Raw genomic sequence first — 23535 nt, forward strand, 5'->3', positions numbered from 1 at the left:
ATAGACAGATTCGACAAATACAAGACTTAATAACTACAATGACTGACAGACTGACGATGACCAAGGAGTTTAAGTCCGACTTTGCAACCTACAAGTGGTAAACTCTGGGTAATGCTAATGCAAACGGCAAGAGTCCCTCCTTTTATTTTGACTAATACGGATTTTGATTATTTTCTTTTATTTTTGCTTCCATTTTATCTGTATGTGGAATGATTTTACAAATATACTTAATTGCGGATTCAATCACTATAAAAATAGGTACAAATGTACCAAGGTTTAAGGAGGGGTTAAACGTACCCCGATTATTATTCGGATTTGGCGACCCAAAAAACATATAGAAACGGTCCCTAGCCCAAGATTAATGCGATAACCTTGATTTGACCTTGATTTGACCTTGACCCCGAGGTAATCTTAGAGCCTATTGAGTTGTAGGGTTCGGGCCCATTAAAGTATTTATTTGAGACATGTTAAACCGAAAATCGGGCCATATTAATGGAAACCACAGTACCGAGTAGAACAAAAAGTGTATAGCACTGGTACCCTGTTATACTGACTTCAGCTGGTCCTATCTTGGGACCTATTGAGCTTTGAGCTTTATGTCCATTGAGACATTTGTTCAGGACGCCAAAATGAGTAACATATCAAAAATGCAGCCAAATTAACCGAAACCATTTTTCCCATAGGCGTCTTGCGGGGTTTTTTTAGAAATTCGCAATGAAATAATTAATATTTGTAAGTGTGGACTTCTGAATATTCGACAATGGGATTCAAATCATCAACATGCCTTCGATAATATAGACGAAAAAATATTTAACACTGATAATATAATTGACGAAAATACTCTAACAAATACATTAGGTGTTTCTTGGAATTCACTTTCAGACTCCTTTATTTATACCTCTCAAAGAATCAATTTAAATATTCAATTTACCAAACGCAATATTCTATCACAAATCGCGAAAATTTTTGATCCTCTTGGTTTATTAGAACCAATAATTTTTAGCGCAAAAATAATCATGCAGGAATGTTGGAGTTTGAAGGAATAAAATAACAGAACTATTCAATGGGATTCGCCTGTTTCGAAAGAATTGAGCAAAAATGGTTAGCATTTTTACATTAATTAAATAATATGGGTGAAATAATAATACCGAGATATTGTCTTATTGAGAGTCCGATAAATGTTCAAATTCATGGCTTTTGCGAGGCAAGTGTAAAGGATTACGGCGCATGCATTTATTTGAGATCAATCGACTCAAACGGAGAAATCTTAGTCCGACTAGTTTGTTCAAAATCACGTATCGCACCAATTAAAAAATTAACTATACCACGTTTAGAATTGTGCGCTTCTCTTTTGCTTTCACATTTATATAGAGAAACTATAACAGCTGTAGAATTAAACCTAGCTCATAAAGTTTTTTGGACAGATTCTAGTGTTGTACTTCAATGGCTAAAAAGGTCGCCTCAATTGTTACAAGTATTCGAATCAAACAGAGTACGCGAGATTCAATCTTTAGGCAATGAAATTGAATGGCAACACGTGCGTACCCAAGACAATCCAGCAGATGCTCTATCTAGAGGACAAAATCCTATTGAATTCACACGAAATAAAATATAATTTTCCGGGCCACATTGGTTAAGTAAATCAGAACAACACCGGCCGTCTGATAAATTTCACACAATCATACCTATAGAATTTCCGAATGAATCATGCTTGATAACAAATAAATTAAAAATTAATTGACGTGTTAACCTATTGTTTTCGATTGCTTTTATCTAACAATTATTCAGGTAAGTTAATCGATGTAAAGAAAAGAATTAATACTGAGATTAAAATTTTACGTGTGATCCAAAGGGATCAATTTGACAAGGAATCAATGCGATATTAAATTCAAAATCTATCAAAAATACAAAATTAGCCGCGTTAGCTCCAATTGTCGATGCGAACGGTTTGTTACGTGTAGGTGGTCGTTTAATTAATGCGCAATTAACAAATGAACAAAAACATCCTATTTTACTATCGTCATATCATCATGTTACTGATTTGATAATTCACGAAATGCATTTACGATTACATCATTCAGGAATTCAGAGTACATTATTTTCACTTAGACAAAAATTTTCGCTGTTAGACGGAAAAAATCAAGTTCGTAAAATTATACGTAGTTGTGTCACTTGTATCAGACATCGTCCTACTCCAATTCAATACCAAATGGCGAATTTACCAGAATCACGAGTTCAAGCCTCTTCGGCATTTAATCACACAGACATAAATTTTTTTGGTCCACTCTATATTAAGGAAAAAAGGTTTAGAAATCGTGTTAAAATAAAGGCATATGGTTGCGTATTTATTTGTATGTCGACAAAAGCGGTACATATAGAAACAACGAGTGACTTAAGTACAGAAGGTTTTTTAGGAGCCTTTAAACGGTTTATTTCTCGTCGAGCGATACCATCAGAAGTCTATAGTGACAACGGTACTAATTTTGTCGGAGCAAGAAATGAACTTCACGAATTATATGTCTTATTTAATTCAAACGAATTCCTCAAGCGAGTTAACTCATTTGCAACCGAAAAACGTATTAACTGGCATTTTAACCCTCCTGCATCAGCTCATTTTGGAGGTTTGTGGGAAGCCGCAATCATATCATTTAAACATCATCTAAAAAGGGTCATAGGTATAAAAATATTAAAATTTGAAGAAATAAACACATTACTAATCGAAATCGAAGCCATATGTATCTAGACCGCTATGGTGTATTTCTTCAGATCCTACTGATCCAATCGCATTAACTCCTGCTCATGTTTTAGTCGGAAAACCTTTAACTTCATTTTTGAACCCTTGGACTTCATTACCTGAATGTGGATTACTTAATGTTCCAGAAAATCGATTAAGTACATGACAATTCATATCAAGAGCCAGAGAAGATTTTTGGCGTCGATGGCATGTAGAATATTTACTTGAGCTCCAAAAACGAATCAAATGGCGAACCACTAAAAATTCAATTTCAGAAGGTTCCGTTGTCATTCTAATAGATAAGGACCAACCATGTATGCAGTGGGAACTTGGCATTATTACTAAGGTTTACGGAGGATCCGATCAAATCATTCGAGTGGTCGACGTCAAAACCAAACGTGGCATATTAAAACGAAATTCTACTACTTTGTGTCCCTTACCTGTTGAAACATAGCCAAATCAAATTTATAATAATATAATATTATTTAAGAAGACAATCAATGTAAATTACACATGCAGACACACACTCACACTTACATATTCATCTCCAATTCTGTCTCCACCCCCGGGAGGATATTTCGTCGAAAGACGAAAGTATTTCCTATATATTAAAGGGAAAGTATAAGGTTGTAGAGGCCACATACTATTTCTTTCTCTCTCTTTTCTCTTCTCCTTTCTCGATATACTTACTCAGCATGCCTAACTACGATCTAACTATATGACCTTTCTTTCTTTCTTACTCAAGGAAAGTAGGGGAGAGTAAGCGTTTCCAGTGACAGCGCGTTATCGGTTAGTTGTGGAGGTCAGGCAGTATAAATCATTCCTCCGAACTAATCGCACGTTTTGAATTTTACATTCGGTAAACAAAATTTCATTAACTTATTTAATTTGTAAATGTAGTATAGTTAAGCTTAATTAGTTTCAATTAAAATAGTATTTAACAGACGGGTATTTATTCTAGTTTCTAAAAAACTTTTTCAATCAGTTCTCTTTGTTTGAGTCGTGCTATTTTAACAGTCACCGCGAGAAAAACCCTCCTCGAACTCAGGTAACACAAACACAATTTACACAAACACTCATACGTATCATTGGTTGACTGGTCACAAATAGTTAATCAAGCACACAGTGACTGAAAAACCATAAATTCATTACGTACATTATATTGGTCGACTAGCCACAAAGTAGTCAATCGACATCACAACGCCACGTGTTTCATTTCACATTTAATTTGGTCGGTTAGCCACAAATTAACCAATTTCAATTTCTTTTACATTCGACATATATATACATACCTTTAAGTATGAATATTAGAACAAGGCGACTACGCAACGCAGCGCGCCGATCTTGTCAGCAATCGAACAAGATCGGACAACGAATTCGCTTAAAGCGGCTCGAGGCAAGACGCAATGCCGAGCAAAATGACAGAGAGCGCAAGTCGGGCGAAAAACCAAAGTGACAAATGCAGTTAGCAAGCAATAGGAGAGAGAGAGCCTAAGAGAGAGAGAGAGTCGAGTAGGTACTTACAGTAGTTGTCGTCGGTTATTAGAACAGCCGCAACGCACGAACAGTAGATCGCGACCACGGTTACTCCTGTCCTACACTCGCGCGGGCGTTCTCGCTTCCTAGCCTTATAGCTGACGGAATTCCTGTCAACATCAGCTATGCGCCTTCGCTTATCGCTGGCGATCTTTGGACTCGTATAATCGCCACTGCGTACTCGCTTACTCCCTCGAGATCTCTCGTAACGCAAAAGAAAAGGGTGTTACTGTCAAACTATGCTAGCGTCCGTACTTGTCCCTGCTCGCATACCAACTGACTCATTGCGCGCTCTCCTTCTCTCTCTCCTTTGCGATCGCGGTCTCTCCGCGACATCCGCGCTAGGGACTATCGATAGTATAGATCGTAGGACTCGACTCTTACCTTGTTCGCTGACATTTCAACTGCGCTACAAATTACAAATTATTATATTGGTAAAGTATAAATATGATTAATAAACAAACTGCCTGCAGGGAGAGAGAGACATAACGAGAATGCGACTCGTTATATGCCGCTCCACCAAACGCTGGTTACTAGGGGGGGGTACCAGCTCGAAACCTGGTCTCTCTCTTTAGGCGTTTCCTTTTTCCAGGGAAAACTCATGCATCCTCAAAAGAAAAGTAAGGCAATCTGTCGTTATAGTAAGGAAGCATAATAGGAAGATATGTGGAACGACAAAGAACTCTCTTTCTCCCCTTACAATTTTATTCCTTATACAGTAACAAAAAAAATTAGAATATATCTTTTCTTTGATTGGAGGTGTTGCCTCTTTACTAGGGATTACGCACGCTCGCGTAACAATCTTGGTAACGGTAACTAGATAGGTGAATGGGAACAGGAAGAGCGAAATCACACAAACGCGTTGTCGCTTAAGCGTATTCACTTATCGCGATCCTCTACGGGCGTGGAGCTCGGCGTCCGTGTAGGCATAAGCCTCAAGCTGTCCCGATAACCATTTCGGATGGATCTGAAAATTGGGGCAGTCGGTAGACCTTGAGACGCCAGTGAGGTGGCACAGGTTGCAGAAACGCGTGCCCACCAGGTCTCGTCGTGGCCCGTCCCACTTTCCACACGGCTCCGTGCGGTTGGTGTGCTGTAGAGCAAGGTATCCGGGTGGCCGTCTCGGCCTCTCAGCGAAATCGCTTGGTCTAGACCTTGGTCTGGATGGGTGCGGGGCGATCACCATCGGAGAAGGCGAGCGCGGTCGAGGCGGTGACGTGGAAGCAGTGGACTCCTTATCCCACTGGTGACCGGTTCCTTCGAGTCGGGGTACCCAGTGGTAGGGGTCATCGGCCGAGCGTTCCAGCATCCTCATCTGAGCACTCAGGTTCTCTACCTCTCGCAGTCTAGCGTCAACTGCCTCCGCCAGCACGCGTTTCTCCTCCTCGATGAAGCGGCGCCTGAGCCAATCGGTTCGTTGGCGAGCGAGGTACACCTTTAGGTCTAGCTCACGCTGAATTTTATCGGCGTAGTCCCCTGCCAAGCGTTTCCCTTCGGCGCCTGCGGCCTGGATGAATTTCATGGCCTCGCCGAAGGTCGCTGTCTCTTCGGCGTTTGCCACCATCCGGGCCGTGCGAGCGGTCTTGACACGCTGCAGCATCTCCTTCCAGGCGTCTCCCAGCGCTAATGGCCCATAATCCTCGCCTGAGGGTGGCTCGTCGTGATCTCTGGAGTCGCCGGGTGACGTCGCTGAAGCGCTGTCGCTGATGGTCGGCTCTGTCCCTTCCTGAGGAGTAGCGGAGGGCTCCTCCGCTTCCTGCTCCGGTTCCTCGGTATCGGGAGCCTCCACGTCCAGTGGGGCTGTCGCTTGACGTGGTTCTTCAACGCTGGCCGCTTCCGGTTCCTCGGGCTGAGTATCTGCTGAGACCGCCTCGTCTTCCATCGAAGCGACGGTAAGCGCTTGGAGCTCCTGGAACTCCTCTTGGCTTTTCACCGCTGAAGCGTCCGATGTAGCGTCCATCTGTAGGAGTCAATATAAGTAAGGAGATGGTTTTTTTTTTCTTATTTGCTGGCATTCAGTCCGGGAATTGTACATAAGCGTAGAAAGGTTAGCAGTAGATTAGTTAGGAGGCAGCTAAAAGCGTATAAGCAGCGAGGGGGTAGCAACGCAAAGGTTAGTGTTGTCTTGAGCGAAGTCGCCTTGGCGACGGTGGGTCCGTCGGTGAAGAAAGTTTCTTTTTCCCCTTTGGTCGGCCACGCCTTCTTTTTGTTAAGGCCAACTCCTTTTCATTTTGCTCGTTGCTCTCGTCGCTTTTAGGGATTCGTGCGAACAAATTATCGAGGTCCAAGCCTTCCACGTTAGACTCGCATTCCTCCGTCTCGTCAGTTTTTGGACATTGCTCTTCGTCGTGACAAGGGCGTAAATCGCAAACGGCTACCTTGCCTATGTCAGTACCTTCTTCGATGCTAAGCTGGTAAGAGTTCATTCCTACGCGAGCCGTAATGACAAAAGGTCCTGCGAATTTCGGGCTTAGTTTTGCAGCGATTTTCATTGCGGCCGAGGAAAGCAGGCGGTTTTTGGCCCATACTTTGTCTCCGACGCGATATTCCACGTCTTTTCGCTTGACGTTGTAATATTTTTCTTGGCGGTCTTGCGCCATTCGCGTATTTTCAAGTGCTACTGCGCGAAAGTCTCCTAGTTTTTCCATCCTCGCGTGCCAGTTCTCTATGGCAGTGGCTTCGAGGTTTCGGATCATATCTCTATCTTCCGCTCTCTTCTCAGAGTGAGAACGGTCGGGATGCCGTCCGTAATTGAGAAAAGCTGGGCTAGCGCGCGTCGCTTCGTGGATAGCCGTGTTATACGCAAAGGCGAATTCCGTGATGTGAGCATCCCAAGTAGCATGATTTTCTTGGATGAACGCGCTGATCATGGTTTTTATCGTGCGGTTCACTCTCTCGGTTGGGTTGCTCTTCGGCGAGTACGGCGCACACGTGCCGTGGATAACGCCGAACGAGTCCAAGAACTCGTCTACCAATTTGTTTTTGAACGGAGTCCCATTGTCCGATAAAAACTTATCGGGCACTCCAAATCGTAGAAATACTCGCTCCTTCAACTCGCGTCTAATCGCTCTCCCGTTGGCTTTGCGTAGCGGGATACACTCAATCCAGCGAGTGAAGAGGTCGATGAAGATTAATAGATGTTCATAGCCTTGCGCTGACTTAGGAAAAGGGCCCATAGTGTCGCCCGCCACGATGTCCCATGGCCATGTGACTAGGTGCCGTCCCATCAGTCCTGCTGGAGCAACTTGCTCCACTTTAGTCTGTTGGCAAACGAGGCAGTTACGAACGTAGTGTGCTACATCTCTGTATATGCCAGGCCAATAGTATTTAAGCGCGGCTCGCTTTTGCGTCTTATAGCGCCCTAGATGTCCTGCGGTAAGACTATCATGACACTCTGATAAGACTTGAGCTCTCTGTTCTCGTGGAAGCACTAGCTTCCAAGCCTCTTCATCTGTACCCATCAAATCGTCCACGATAACGTCTGGTTTATAAATATATAACTTGTCTCCTATATACTTCCAATATGGGTGTTTAGTGGGGTTTTCTTGAAGTTTTTGCACCCATTTCAAGTACCACGGGTCCTTGACTCGCGGAGGCGCTTTAAGCGAAGCTAAACAAGCGATAGTAGTTTCTTCATCCTCTTCGTACATTCGCGACAAGGCGTCTGGAACTACGTTGTATTTTCCTCTTCTATGTATGATGTCAAAGCTGTAGGGTTGTAGGCTCAGCGACCATCGCCCTAGCTTGCCGTTCGGATGTTTTAGGTTCCACAACCATTTTAGACTGTAATGATCAGTTATCACTGTAAAGTGATAGCCTTCTATATACGGTCTGAACTTTTCGACTGCCCATATTACAGCGAGGCACTCCCTTTCTGTGACCGAAAGCCTTCGCTCGGTGGCACTGAGTGCTCGACTGGCGTAGCAAAGTACTCTGTCTTCGCCTCCGACGTGCTGCAAGAGTACACTGCCTAATCCGGTATCGCTGGCGTCACATTCTATAATAAATGGAGCCGTAAAGTCTGGTCTAGCCAAGACGGGGGCAGTAGCGATCAGGCCTTTTATGCGCTCGAAAGCGTCTTGCTGCGTCTCTGTCCGTTCGTATTCAGTGTCTTTCCTAGTTAAAGTGGTAAGCGGGTCCGCTATGCTCGCAAAGTCGGGCAGGAACTTCCGATACCACGACGCCATTCCCAAAAACCGACGCAGTTGCTTAAGATTCTTCGGCGGCGGATAGTCAATAATGGGCCGGACCCTTTCAGGATCAGGACGAGTCCCGTCCCTGTTGACTAGGACACCTAAATATCGGACTTCAGTTATACAGATGCGTGATTTCTTTCGGTTGATGGTTAGCCCTGCCTCTTTAATCCTCTCAAGGATATGCGTTAGCCATTTCAAATGATCTGCATAGGTTTCGGTCGCTATAATCAGGTCATGGATATAGGCGAAGGCATAAGGCTCCACCTCGGGTGTAATTATCATATCCGCTAACATTTGAAAGGTTGCGGTCCTCCTGCAGCTCCATAGGGCATTCTTACGAATTCATGTAGCCCTAGGCCAGGGACTGTAATAGCGGTAATCGGTATCGATCGTTCCGTAAGAGGGATCTGATGGAAAGCTCCTGAGCAGTCCAGTGCGCTAATGTACTTAGCGTGCTGTAACTTTCTCAAGATTACGTCCATATAGGGAAGCGGATAAGCGCTCACCTTTGATACTGCATTGACCTTTCGATAATTAACGCAAAAGCGATACGATCGGTCGGGTTTTCGAACCATGACGACCGGAATCGACTATTCGCTTTTCAAGCGTCGTATTATGTTTGCTTCTAGCATCTTGTATACTTGCGCATGCATCTCCATCTCGATAATATGAGAAACTGGATAATATTTTTGTTTGATAGGCTGGGCTTCTCCGACATCTATGTCGTGTTTGATCCATGACGTACATCCAATGTGGCTATGAAGGGTTTCGGGTAAAACTTCTTCTACAATTCGGTCGATTTCTGCGCGTTGCTCCTGGTTAATCTCCTCTATGCCTAAAGAGGACAGGGCAAGCGACTGATCTACCCTCAGAGACGAGAGAATGAGTGGTACCCGTCGGTTACATCCTTTTACCCGTAAGGTATTAGTCTCTGGGTCAAGGCAAGCGGAAAACGCTCGAATGAAGTCTCCTCCTAGAGTACATTCTGTTTCGGATTCACTAAGAATTAGGGCGTCTATCATATGGGAGACCCCTCCGACCGAGAATGGTAGCTGTACGCTGCCAATGATGGGCACGTAATGTCCATCTATAGCGCGAGCTCCCGTGTCGTCGTACATAGCTATATGACAGTTAAGGGCCGCGGCTATTTGAAGGCTTAAAGCTGCTCGAGACAAGACGCAATGCCGAGCAAAATGACAGAGAGCGTAAGTCGGGCGAAAAACCAAAGTGACAAATGCAGTTAGCAAGCAATAGGAGAGAGAGAGAGCCTAAGAGAGAGAGAGAGTCGAGTAGGTACTTACAGTAGTCGTCGGTTATTAGAACAGCCGCAACGCACTAACAGTAGATCGCGACCACGCTTACTCCTGTCCTACACTCGCGCGGGCATTCTCGCTTCCTAGCCTTATAGCTGACGGAATTCCTGTCAACATCAGCTATGCGCCTTCGCTTATCGCTGGCGATCTTTGGACTCGTATAATCGCCACTGCGTACTCGCTTACTCCCTCGAGATCTCTCGTAACGCAAAAGAAAAGGGTGTTACTGTCAAACTATGCTAGCGTCCGTACTTGTCCCTGTTCGCATGCCAACTGACTCATTTCGCGCTCTCCTTCTCTTTTTCCTTCGCGATCGCGGTCTCTCCGCGACATCCGCGCTAGGGACTATCGATAGTATAGATCGTAGGACACTACTCTTACCTTTTTCGCTGACATTTCAACTGCGCTACAAATTACAAATTATTATAATGCATGGTAAAGTATAAATATGATTAATAAACAAACTGGCTGCAGGGAGAGAGAGACATAACGAGAATGCGACTCGTTATAACGTTCACGAACAATCCTTTCAGACTGAATAATTTAATGCTAACAGTGAGAGGCAAGGGGACTCACTCTAATCAAGCACCCCAAAAGGAACACAGTCCTATTAGGTCCACGTCCAAAATTAAGCATGAACATTTAAGATGTTAGGGTTCATGAATTATTTATACTTTTTCATAATCTTAAATATAAAAAAAAATTATTAAATCCTAATTAAAAGTTTTGGAATTAACGCAACATTGTCTAGCGCGGTCAATTTAGAGTCGTGCAATCAAGTTTTGAAGTTTTGAGTGTGCGTTGGTACTGTCTTCGAACTACTGGTTCCCGCGCTCATTCGTGATTTATTTTTATTAATAAGTTACTATTAGATTCAGCTACTTGAAACTATTATAAGTGTGTCATAAATTTCCATCATTTCGTCAACATTCAAAATAAGTCCGATTTCTTAATGTTAATAATAATTAAGAACTCTAGAATATTTTGAAAAAAAAGGTTATCTCGGCTCCTAATGTTGTATTCATATCATTGGCCTATTTATATTATTAAAATACACCATTTACATTATATTTCAATGTATTTTATTGATTATTATAAGAGAAAAAGAAATAAAAAAATTATAGATTTTTTAACGGTTTTTGTTAATAACTAGATTTTCATTAATCAATTTTAATGCATGACAATTTATTCAATATGAATTTTCATTAGTTAAAAAAGACTAATATTTTTTGTTATGATAATGTCGTCCGTTCGAAATAAAGTCGAAAATCTTATGTTGATCATCTATTTAAACAAGTACTAACATTGGGTGGCCATTAACATACATATGGCTTTAGCCATAACATTACCTTACTATGCCAGGAATGTTAAAGGCTATGGCCACTAACATACCTGAACAAATATCCAGGACCTTTCATCGGCTTCGGTTTAATTCACTTTTTCCACTAGGCAGAGATTGCCTGCATTATCATCTCATGGAGGTATCAAATTTACTTCGAGTTCAGAACTATGCCTGCTTCTCTATCCTTCATGGTCATAACAGCAAGATCTTGTACTTCCGTGGATCGGTTGAGTTTGATTTACAGTACGTCAGTGCTGAAAGGTTAACTATTTTCATTTTGATAGTTAAGCTTTCTCTTAGCCATTCGGAGAGCATAGTATGCTACGTTTTCTATTCGCCCGCTATGTCACTTTACAAGATTAGTACTTATAAGGTTTTTTGTATCCAGCATCACTTAGTGTCTTAGATTTTCATATCAATAATAGCTTTTTTCGGATGTCCTTTTCTAAAGACTTGGATTACCATCTTTTTCTTAAGTGCATTGATACATCCATTTATGACTTTAACCTCTTTTACTATTTTTTTTAGTTGCCAAGATACATAGTGCTGTCATAAATGTCACATGAGTTCCTCTTAGCTGTCCTCGGAGTGTCTTCATCTCGACCTGCACTGAGATGGGTTTATCAAGTGCTGTCTGTAGTGCTTTATTGACCACATCCTTTATTATCAGATCTTCAAAATCTTAAAGCTCTGTCATCACTACCGAGATCAGTGATGCCAGTTTCTCTAGTTTGAAGCCTTTAATTAATTTTAGCAATTAACCTCTAACTGCTATGTGGGGTAGATTTACCACAGACAATTTTTAACAATAAATAAAATTTTTTTTTTCAACAATTTTTTTCAATGTGTGTAACCTTAAAAATTGTTAAGCTGGATATTTTTTTTGTAGTAAAAGGTTTGAAATATACTAGAAAATATTTTCATAGCAAAATATCTAAGATTCTCTGATTTACTCGTATTCGATGTTTTTCGGGCTGGGGTAGATTTACCCCATCGAGCAGTTCGTGGCCAAAATTAGGTGTGCAAGTTAAGGGTTAAGTTACCGTCATTTGACTTGCACATCTTTTCGACATTGAAACCTACCTAGTTAATATTTATCTTTACTTCACTTCCTTCAACATTCCAGAACAGAACATGTTGCTGCCCTCGCTAATTTTATCAGTACCTCTTATTCATTAGACATTAAGATGTTTTTCCTAGCTTTACTTCTTGGGAACCCAGGATTGGCACTGACATAGCGCAATGATGTGTATATATATGTATATGTATAAACTTAGATGTATATGTATCTATCTGAAATTTGTGTTGAATTACAATTATGAAAATAATTTCATTGTGACATGACCATAGTTATTTTGATATTATCTAGCCTGGAATTTGCTTGGATAAATAAGTTAATATTTTTCTTTATGGAGTTTTTTCAATGATTGATGATCAATAAAACGACATAATTATATATTTACGTATTAATATGTCGTTTTATTGATCATCAATCTTAAGCAGTTAGTGAATATCGCATGAATGCCACTTTTAAATGAGAATCAAAATCACGAGAACTCAAAAAACTTTCTTTTGAATAATTTAAATAATAACTTATTGAGTAATATATATAATACTATTAGAAGCTTGCTAAGGAGTATAACGAGTTGAGTCTCGTTATGTCTCTCTCTTCCCTTAAGTCAATTGTAATTTATTAATAACTCTCTTATGTATCCTTCCCTACCTAGCCGCAGCTGCTGACGCTGCACGAGGTGAGAGAGCGCCGAGCAGAGGGAGAGAGAACCGCGTGTATGCGAGAGTGCGTGGACGCATGAGTGTCCCGCGCGTTGCCTAATTGGCTGAGGCGCGCCGCTGCCGAATAGCCAAGGAGAGAGAGGGGGGACCTCTTCCGCGTGCGAAGAACAATTAGCTGCCCGCTTCCACGACGAACGCAAACCTAGCCGTCAACGCGCGATCGGTAGATGCCTTTGTGCTACGTAGCCTGCGTTTTTGTCGTTAGGTACCGAGAGTGCAGAGTGTGCGTGACCGCGTGAAAGACCGTGGCACCAAAGTGCATCCTGCGGACTGTGTGCTGTGTGCGTGCGTGCTGACAAGCTGTTGATCGTGTCAATCGTGTCAAGAAGACTGCCCCGAGGCCGAATATTCGTGCGTTTCGGAAGCGAGCTCTAGGCTACTGCAAAGCCGACGTGTAAGTACTTGCTCGATTATCTATCTCTCTCTCGCTCGCTTCCTGCTTGTCTCTCTCACGGCGCATATCATTTGTACGCCTCCTTATTTCCTTCATTTTAGTAAATGCTATTTCTCTTAACCACTGTGTCTTTCCTTTCGGCGCCCTCCCATCCCGCGCTATACACGTGTTGACTCGCACCGCCAGCAACTACCTGACCTGCGACGCTCTCAGCGGGCCGAAGGCAAGGAAGCCTTCAAGTGGCATAGCTGAGCCACTGAACTGGGTTCCGCGTAACCCCATACCAAGCCTGCAACGAGCCGAGTAGATATTTAGCTTCACCCATGACGGGGAAGTCAGAACCCCCGGTACAGGAGTTAACATCAGACGCATAATATATTAAACAGTATTGCATTCGCCAAATCACAGTATTGTTAGATGTTTGTTGTGTAAATTACTGTTACTTTACATATATTCATGTGTTCTTATTTGTGTTCATTCCGTTATATATGTTCCGAAGAACTTGAAAAATCTATTAACAAAATGTAAATTAAGGTTTTTCTGTCTTTTTTTGCCTATACTGATTATGAACAGTGTCGACATTGTTTCATTGGAATGATGACTTATAATAATAATAAAAATACAGAAACTTATTTCGTTTACAGATAGACGGCATCCTCTATTTCTCGATCTCCAACTGCTTAGATTAGATCATATTTTCACCATCGCATAATAAAGTGAATATATTTCCACAATTCTAATATTTGTATTCTAAAATTCAAAAATAATCGGGAATAAGAATAAACATTTTCAAAGAATCGCTTCAACCATTGACACAAACGCCATATGATATTACTTCATAATACTTATAAAGAATGAATTAACTGAATAATACTCACCTGAACCACCGAATTGTCTTATGGTTGTCATATACTTAGAACCTTTTGTTTCTTTACTACTATTGTCATACCAGTTCAGAACATCTAATACTGCTTGCGGATTTCTCTTTTGTTCTTGTTTACTAATATTGCTAGACATTAATAATCTAGCCCAAGCTTCAGGCATCCCCTAAATTGATAAAATAAATTATTAATAAAAATATTTATCAACGAATTTCTAGATTAAATATTAGAGAAGACTGATTTAATCATAAAGTTGATATAATTATAAAATGTACAATGGTTGTATGGAAAAATCTAAAAAAATTAAACGTACTTAAAAAGTAATCGTAAAAGTTTAACATTCTGTAAAGAGTCTTCGTAAAAACATTATTCATCCCTTACATTTTTATATCTACATTAAAACCAAACCAGTACACTAACAATACAGATTAATATTTAAATATTATTCTTTCGTGCATACTACATCCACGTAGAAAAAAACAAGATTAGCAATAACAGGCAAAGAGATGATGCTAACATATCTTTTTGTTAAATGACAACTATTTGCTTGGAATTTGCGCCTGAATATTGTTCATGAAATCTTGATGATCTAATGTATATGGTCACTTTCAGTCATCTAACAGTAAGCAAAACGTTTCAGCTGTTGCTATATGACTCAAATGTCATTAGCGTTCCCACAAAAAATGGAGACGTCAATTTGAATGCTTGAAAGTTATAAGATGTCATTATTTTTTGGAATGCGAAAATTTGGTGATTAACGTTATTCTAATTACTCTCTCTTCTACTTATCTGCATTCGGCACTTACGTGCTAATATTAAGTGCATACGAACGCATAGTATTTGATCCTATATATGTATATCTAGCCCTACTATAAAATAATTTCTACGACGCCACCGTCGCACGGTATTGAGTCCTCTTATTTCTGGACGTTTCTAAGACCCTTCTTAAGTCATGTATGATCTTATAAGTGTTTTACTAAGGCCACGTTCTGAATAAGCCTATTTTTTTGACAAGGGATAGAGACAAGGATGGATATCGTTGCTTATATGTCAATTCAGTTTAATGATCTTATATATGGGTTATTCTTGGCTATTTTGATTGACTTATAACCCTTAGGTTACTGATTTTTTTTTAATTTGGCACAATTGTTGTACACTGTAACGGGGTGAATACCGTTTAATTAATTTATTCGCGCGATCGGACTGAAGGGCGCGCGTAAGTACCTACGTCAAACACGAGAATCGGAGAGCAGGAGGGAACGGATGTCAATCAACCAATTATTTGCTACCGTGAAATAAATACATCGGCGATCTTGTTAGTATCACAAGCGAGAACTCTTTATTACTTCTGAATGTTACACTACATTCGGCCCGCGTGTTTATGTTTACATGTCGCGCGCACGACAACATGCAGTGTCGGATCGCTCGCCGCTCGCAGTTCACAGAGTTATTACATGCACACTTTTTGTCGAGTCGAGAGATTAGTTATTTAGTAATTCTACCACGATCGCGAAATTAAGCTGGCCAGCTTACCTTTTAAGCAGTCGTACGAAGAACGGAAGAACAATTTCGCACACTGGTCGCGGTAAAGTCTGTCTTTATCGCGTCGAGGTAGTTCGCGCTTCTCGGTTTCGCCCTCGATGGCGAAACTCCTCACTCGCACACTCTCGCATGCACTCAGCTCCGTCAGGCTATCTCCTGTCGATCCACCTTCGCACTCCAAGAAAAACTCGGGAAAACGTCGAAATACTAGGTGGCACGGCTCTGCGATCGGGTTCTAATCCTCGATTTGCGGCTCTCCGCATCGGTAGTTAATCCTGCACTACTTCATTTTCATACGCGCGCGTTCCGTCCCGTTGCGTGCCGAATTCCCTCGTCACATCTTCCCCAACCAGTAGGTGCTGCCCTCGCGGGCAGCCGCACGGTTGGGCCGTTAGCGCTAATAAGACGTTTACCGTCACAACACATGAAAGTGAGATTTTTCCCAAATTTTGATATGGATACATTAATTATATCAAAAGTTATTAACAATTAAACAAAAATGATAAAAAATTTTCAAAGGGCTATATTTTAAAAACTAATAAAGATATCGAAGTCGGTTTTTTTTCAAAATACTTATAATGTCTTAAAATTTCGAAACAATTACAACAATAAATAATAAAAAATTTTTTCGAAAGTTATTAACTTTTTGATTAAACAATTGCTAATATCTCAAAAAGTTTTTTTTTTTTTTTTTGACAAATTCTTGCTCCTGCGTGTTCCTGAGGATTTTTGCTATCGAAATCGATCATAAAATTCAAGGGCCCAACATATCGGAAGGAGTAGCCCTAATCAAAAGAAGATGCCTCGATGTACGTCGCAACAGCAGTGGGACGTCTTCGTGGTCTTACGCTGAGGCGTTTTCTTCTTATTAGGGCTATACCTTCCGATATATCGGGCTCTTGAATTTTATGATTGATTTCGATAGCAAAAATCCTCAGGAACACGCAAGAGCAAGAATTAAAAAAAATATATATACTTTTTGAGATATTAGCAATTATTTAAACAAAAAGGTAATAACTTTCGAAAACAATTTTTTATTGTTTATTGTTGTAATTATTTAGAAATTTTAAGGCATTCTAAGTATTATGAAAAAATCCAACTTTGATATCTTTATTAGTTTTTAAAATATAGCCGTTCGAAAATTTTTTATCATTTTTGTTTAATTGTTAATAACTTTTGATATAATTAATGTATTGTAACGGTCCAGTCTAATTTGTCTCCTATTTTCTTCTGCAAATTAGCAACCCGTCATACACAAGATAATCAAAGAAAAGCGGTAATGGAGCAAAGGCGCTTTTCTCACGTATATGAAAATGTGTTAGGGCAATTCTGCGAAAACATTACCATATAAGGAGCGTGACGTCACGACCGTGGGAAAATTTATTGTTTACGATAGAAAATCGACAATTATAAAGTTTTTCAAATGAACAAAAGTATTTTTTAGTCAATTTTGATGCGCTGATCCTGAATTTCATGTTGCTATAACTCTCAAGTCAATATTTGTTAGTCAAATTTAATCTACAAGTTAATATTCTTAGTTATTTTGCAATAAACAATTATATTGTTATTTAGAGTATGCGTTTACAACCTCGACGTATTGAAACAGAAAAGCAAGAATTTGACACTTTGATAACTAATTATTCACTAAGTTATCAATAAATAACAAATTTATAATTTTTTTAAACAATAAAAATTGCATTGTTATGTAATGGTCCTGTCTGATTTGTCTCCTATTTTCCTCTGCAAAACGGCAACCCGTCACACACGAGACAATTAGAGAAAAGCGGTAATTGAGCGTAGGCGCTTTTCACACGTATATGCAAATGTGTTAGGGCAACTCTGCGAAAACATTACCATATAAGGAGCGTGACGTCACGACCGTGGGAAAATTTATTGTTTACAACAGAAAAACGTCAATTATAAAGTTTTTTAAAAGAACAAAAGTATTTCTTAGTTAAATTTGATGCGCTGATTCTGAATTTCATGTTGCTATAACTCTCAAGTCAATATTTGTTAGTCAAATTTAATCTACAAGTTAATATTCTTAGTTATTTTGCAATAAACAATTATATTGTTATTTAGAGTATGCGTTTACAACCTCGACGTATTGAAACAGAAAAGCAAGAATTTGACACTTTGATAACTAATTATTCACTAAGTTATCAATAAATAACAAATTTATAATTTTTTTAAACAATAAAAATTGCATTGTTATGTAATGGTCCTGTCTGATTTGTCTCCTATTTTCCTCTGCAAAACGGCAACCCGTCACACACGAGACAATTAGAGAAAAGCGGTAATTGAGCGTAGGCGCTTTTCACACGTATATGCAAATGTGTTAGGGCAACTCTGCGAAAACATTACCATATAAGGAGCGTGACGTCACGACCGTGGGAAAATTTATTGTTTACAACAGAAAAACGTCAATTATAAAGTTTTTTAAAAGAACAAAAGTATTTCTTAGTTAAATTTGATGCGCTGATTCTGAATTTCATGTTGATATACTCGTAACTCTCAAATCGATATTTGTTAGTCAAATCTAATCTACAAGTTAACATTGTTAGTTATTTAGCAATAAACAATGATATTGTTATTTCGAGCATACGATTACAATCTCGACGTATTGAAACAGAAAATCAAGAATTTGACACTTTGATAACTAATTACTCATTAAGTTATCAATAAATAAACAATTTATAATTTTTTTTAACAATTAAAATAACACGGTTAGATAGCAAATCGATCATACGTATCTGTAAAGTTGATGATTATGATTGTTACTAATTTGCTGATTTTTAAACCGCTAAAAAAGAAATTTGCAAATCTGTTTTTTAATTATTATTCAAAATTAGAGAGCAACATTAATCATCTTTTATATGGATAACAATCTTCTAACCACAAGCGATTTTTCCATGTAAAAATTTTCCATAATTTTATTGTAAAAATGGCGTAATTTGATTATTAAATTGTATAGCTTATAACTTTAAGAGGCGATTTTTCCTAGAGATGCAATTTATGTTAAAAAATTCATCTTTTCCAGTTTAATTTTTTAAATCGCATAATTGTAATTTCGATCGAGCCATTTTGCGATAAAACGTGTACAAAATTTGCGTCAAAGACAAAAATAGCGTTGTAGGGGCTACCAAGCGTAGAAAGGAGCCCATTTCGCATGTATAAATTCGCTCGTCGCTGCGGCAAAAGGACTCACTTTCCTACCTTGCTTAGCAGCGCGAGCACTGTGTAGAAATAAAGCCTCAGCTATTTCCTGAGACGATTTTCTTTTCAGTGGTTAGCCTGCTAAGCTCCCATCCTACAGATATCTAAGCGCTCAACTCATGAGACTATCTCTCTCATGAGAAAAAAGCAGCCTTAGACATCTTCCTACCCAAAATATATTTGCTGTTGTGAAACTAAGTTGAGTAGTGATTGCGGCGCTGTCGGGCCTCTCCCCGATAGATGCGACCACTCTCAATTGCATTTCGAGACAATTCATCGAGTTAGAAAACCTTGTGGTTTGCTACTCGAAAGATTTTCATATGTTATTTAGATTACACGCGTGTCAACTTCTTGCTTTCCTCGGAGACGCGATTGCGAATTCAATATTAAGAGTCCGAACTATTGTTTTGATAACGCGAGATAGATTCAAACGTTACAGTATCCATATCAAAATTTGGGAAAAATCTCACTTTCATGTGTACAACAATTGTGCCAAATTTAAAAATAATCCGTAACCTAAGGGTTATAAGTCAATCGAAATAGCCAAGAATAACCCAACCCATATATGTGTGTAAATATATGGGAAGATGATTTTATATCTCTGATAGTTATGACTGTATAATTATATATGATTCTTATATGCATTAGTAAGGTTTATAATGATCATTACAATAATGAAAAAATCTAAAAGAACAAGACATTATTAATTACACAGACCAACATATTTGCAAAACAAAGCTAGAACACAGATAGTACGTATCCAAAAGATTCCAGTGTAAATTCGAATTCGCTCACAGAATTGATCCATTATCCTAGGATTCCAAAATATCATAACCTAAAAGTGCTAAAAACATAATTTTTAGCTATATTCTAGGTTATGTAACATCGTAAATAAATTGTTTTTTCTCAAACGAGTCTACCTATAACCCAATAACCCAATAACCTAATAAAATAGCACCCCTACCTTCAAAATCCATTTTTCAAATTTGGAATACGTATCTTTTTTCCATCGAGATATCGTTGATTGAAGTTAAGTATTTTAGTAATGTATTGATATTATACAGTTCATCATTTTATGTTAGCTGTAATTTAGCAGATAGTCTCAAGGCAGTACTTATTCATAAGGGAAACTAATATGACGCTGTCCCTATTGCTCACTCAACTGAAAAAGTTCTATGACACTTTCAAATACCTGTTTGAGAAAATTAATTATAACAAAAACAAATGGTTAATTAGTGGTGATTTTTTAATGATAAATATTTTAGTGGATCTACAATCCGGTAATACAAACAATTCTTGTTTTGCCTATTTGTAAAAATTTTGTCGCGTCACCTCCGCGCTTTGCCACCAATTCTTTAAAAGGAGAATAAGAGAGGCACTTTAGCTCTCAGTGATCGAAGGAGAGAAATAGGACAAGTTATTAAATGATTGTGTACCATCATTTCAAATTACCACTCTATATGGGCAAATCCCAAAAACTTTTGATTTTTGGTCAAAAAAAGTAGAATTGGCCAATTTTTGGAGCACACCTGTGAAATTTGGTCAGGATCACAGGAACTAGTGTAAGAATTGATAGAATAGTTGTGCTTAATTTTTTATACAATGCTCCACCAGCTGCAACCCTTTCTCCATTAACAATATAATAGTACTCAAAATATTACATATATCTCTGTATTTCTCGACATATAATACATACCTATTTGTACACAAACACATGCTTACACTTACACATATACACACGCACACACACACACACACACACGCACACACACACACACACACACACACACACACACACACACACACACACACACGCGCGCACGCACACACACACACACCACTCATTAACAATAATGTTGGAAATGATTCTTAAATGAAAATACATGATAAAACATGAGCCATCAACAATATATTTATCACTTTTTGCACATCAAGAAGTTGCAATGAACATAGAACGATAACAAACTACAATAAATATTTCTTATTTAAACAAAATAACCAATTTAACAATATTCAGTCTCTAAGTTTTCAATTTCTTTTGGCGCTATTTTTTGTAATTCTTTTTTTACGTTCAGGTGGTTTTACACCTGGATTTTTATCTGGATTTTTACCATTTTTTCTCTTTCGAGTAGTTTTTATGACTTTACGTGAAGTTTTCTTGTTCACAGGTGAAACCTTTTTCCTAACAGATTGCTTTGAAGTTTTTGTTTGCCTTTTGGTTGAGACTTTTTGTACATTAACATTTTTACTATTGTTTTCTAACCAAATGTTTGGAGTTAAAGCAAAATGTTTACACGGAGGATTATATAATCGATTAGCCAAACAATAAGAACAAGACAGAGAATTCAAATAAATAGCTTTACAATTTTCTTTAGTCCAAATTATTTCAAAAATTTTCTTTGTATTCGGTACAATTTTTAAGTCTGTTTTGAGAATCGAGTCAACTTTTTTAATATCATCTTCGGTAATTAAAAACATATGCACCTTACAGTTACTTGATTCGACAACATTTTTAACGTCGCTAGCGCAAATAACATCTTTTCCATGTGAAACTGCCGTATCACACATACTTTTAATAGTACCACCTACTCCATCTGCCGGGCCTTTCCCGTGCCCGGGGGGTGTAAAATCCCAAGTAGCGTGGTCTAAATTCAATTTTTCACAAAAATATCTAAATAAAAAAAAGTTGGATTTATTTTTGTACTGTGTAGATGGGCCGTCTGATTGGAAATGAAGAGTGTTTACATTAGGAACAATAGTTTTTATTAATTCAATTATTGGTTGCAAATGACTCCAAACTGCTGAAGCATCGTGTCGCAAGCAATCTGATGTGGTAGAAAAGGATATGCAAAATATTTCTCCCGATTCCGAATCTTTATAATAAAAAACTCCTGTATGTAATGTAATTTGCGCTTGCGAAGCTCCAAAATGTGCACTTTGAATTGCTTCAGCATACTTACCAACATAATTCTGTGAAAAATCTATTCTAAGCACTACTTCATTCTCTTTTAAATCTTCTATCATATTAAATAAAGCGTTATATTGATGGTCAGTATCATAAACGTGTTTTAAGTAATTTGGCAATTGTGAATTAAATTCTCCTATCAGTTCACTAACAAAACAGTCTATTCTTTCTTTTTTGGTAATTTTTACTTTATATAACTGTCCTTTTGCACCTGGCCTTTCTATTTCTCGAGTGACTCATTTATAATACCAGGTTTTTTGGTTTTCAAAGCACTTATCAATAGGAAGAGACTTCTGATTACATTGTAAACACGTATTAAGGAAGCAATTTCGCTCGTGCAAATTACAAACCATGGAAGAAATTAATTTACTAGCTGATGAAAAATTTATAATTTTTAAATACGCTAATTTGATAATTATGTATTTCATATTAGTATGAACTACACACATGCAAGTGTCTCGCGCTGATTCAGGTTTATCAAGTACCCAAAAAGGTCTCAGATTAAAAAACATAGTACGAGACACTTTTAACAAACCTTCGCGCATACACTTAGCAAACAAATTATCTATAGTATCACATAAATACCTTTTGCGCTTTTTGATTTTATTTTTAACAATAAAATCTTTTTTTCCTGGTGTTAGTGAGGAATTATCATCTCTTTCGAAAAACTTAATAACGCTGTTTTGCAAAAGATTAAATTTATTTTTTCTTTCTTTTCGTTGGAATATTAGCGATTTTGCAGAAGAATATTTGTTTGCATAGTATTTGCTTACTAAATTTTCAGCCGCACTTTTCTTTAAGTTACGGTATCTACGTGAAATTTTTCCAGAAACAATTTGGGCAAAAATAGATTTTTCCTTTTCAGTCTTACAGAGTTTTCTTTTCTCTATTAATTGATTCTTTAAAATTATATAACTCTGTAGTTCTTGCCTTACAACCTTTTTACCCTTCAGTTCAATATCTTTTACTTGACGTAAAGTCTCGTCTTCGACAGATGTTGATTTCAACAAGCGAAAATACTTCATTTTCCAACGAGCTATTTGCCGATTTTGCGTTTTAAATTTATTTTCATACTGTTCAATTTCTTTTGCATGTGTTCTACGTAATTTCATCTCTCTTTTTTTCAAAGTTTTAACTTGCCTTGATAAACATGATTCGTTTGCGCCATAGCACTCGTGTTCCTCGCGATTTACGCTAGATTTGCATGGCAAATTTATTAAATCTCGATGAGAATCGTGTGAATCATCTGCACTCGTAATAGAATTAGAGTCAAGAAAATTGTTTGTTGACAATTCGACAATATTTACTAAACTGTCCTGCAGATCAGGGTTACTTTCGTTTACGTTCGAAAAAGGCGAACGGCTATTGGCAATAGAATTGTCAGCAGTACAATTTTCAGACTCACCGAAAATACCTGGTGGGACGTTCAGTTCAGGAATAAAATTCTGCGCTTGGCTTGAGGATTGCCCATTTGAAGGTGCAGTTTCCGTTGAACTAATTTTTCTTGACGAACTACGCAGTCGGGTAGATGTCGTGATGTTAATTTGACCAACTCCGAGTGATGATCTACAAACGTAATAGAATAAAATATAAAATAAATATTTTAATTCAATTCTTTAATT

The 23535-nt window shown here is 38.5% G+C and overlaps 1 protein-coding gene across 1 annotated transcript in view; it reads right to left on the reverse strand.

Annotated features, from left to right (window-relative positions):
• The window catches only part of LOC131671547 (serine/threonine-protein kinase Pak), a 492626-nt gene that overhangs the window by 301372 nt on the left and 167719 nt on the right, over positions 1-23535 (reverse strand). The window contains exon 4 of the mRNA XM_058948051.1: positions 14188-14356. Coding sequence (XP_058804034.1) covers positions 14188-14356 — 169 coding nt within the window. The remainder of the gene's footprint in view (positions 1-14187; positions 14357-23535) is intronic.

Source organism: Phymastichus coffea, unplaced genomic scaffold (assembly GCF_024137745.1).
Source record: "Phymastichus coffea isolate CEN01 unplaced genomic scaffold, Cenicafe_Pcof_1.1 PCOF00010, whole genome shotgun sequence".
NCBI classification, from domain to species: domain Eukaryota; kingdom Metazoa; phylum Arthropoda; class Insecta; order Hymenoptera; family Eulophidae; genus Phymastichus; species Phymastichus coffea.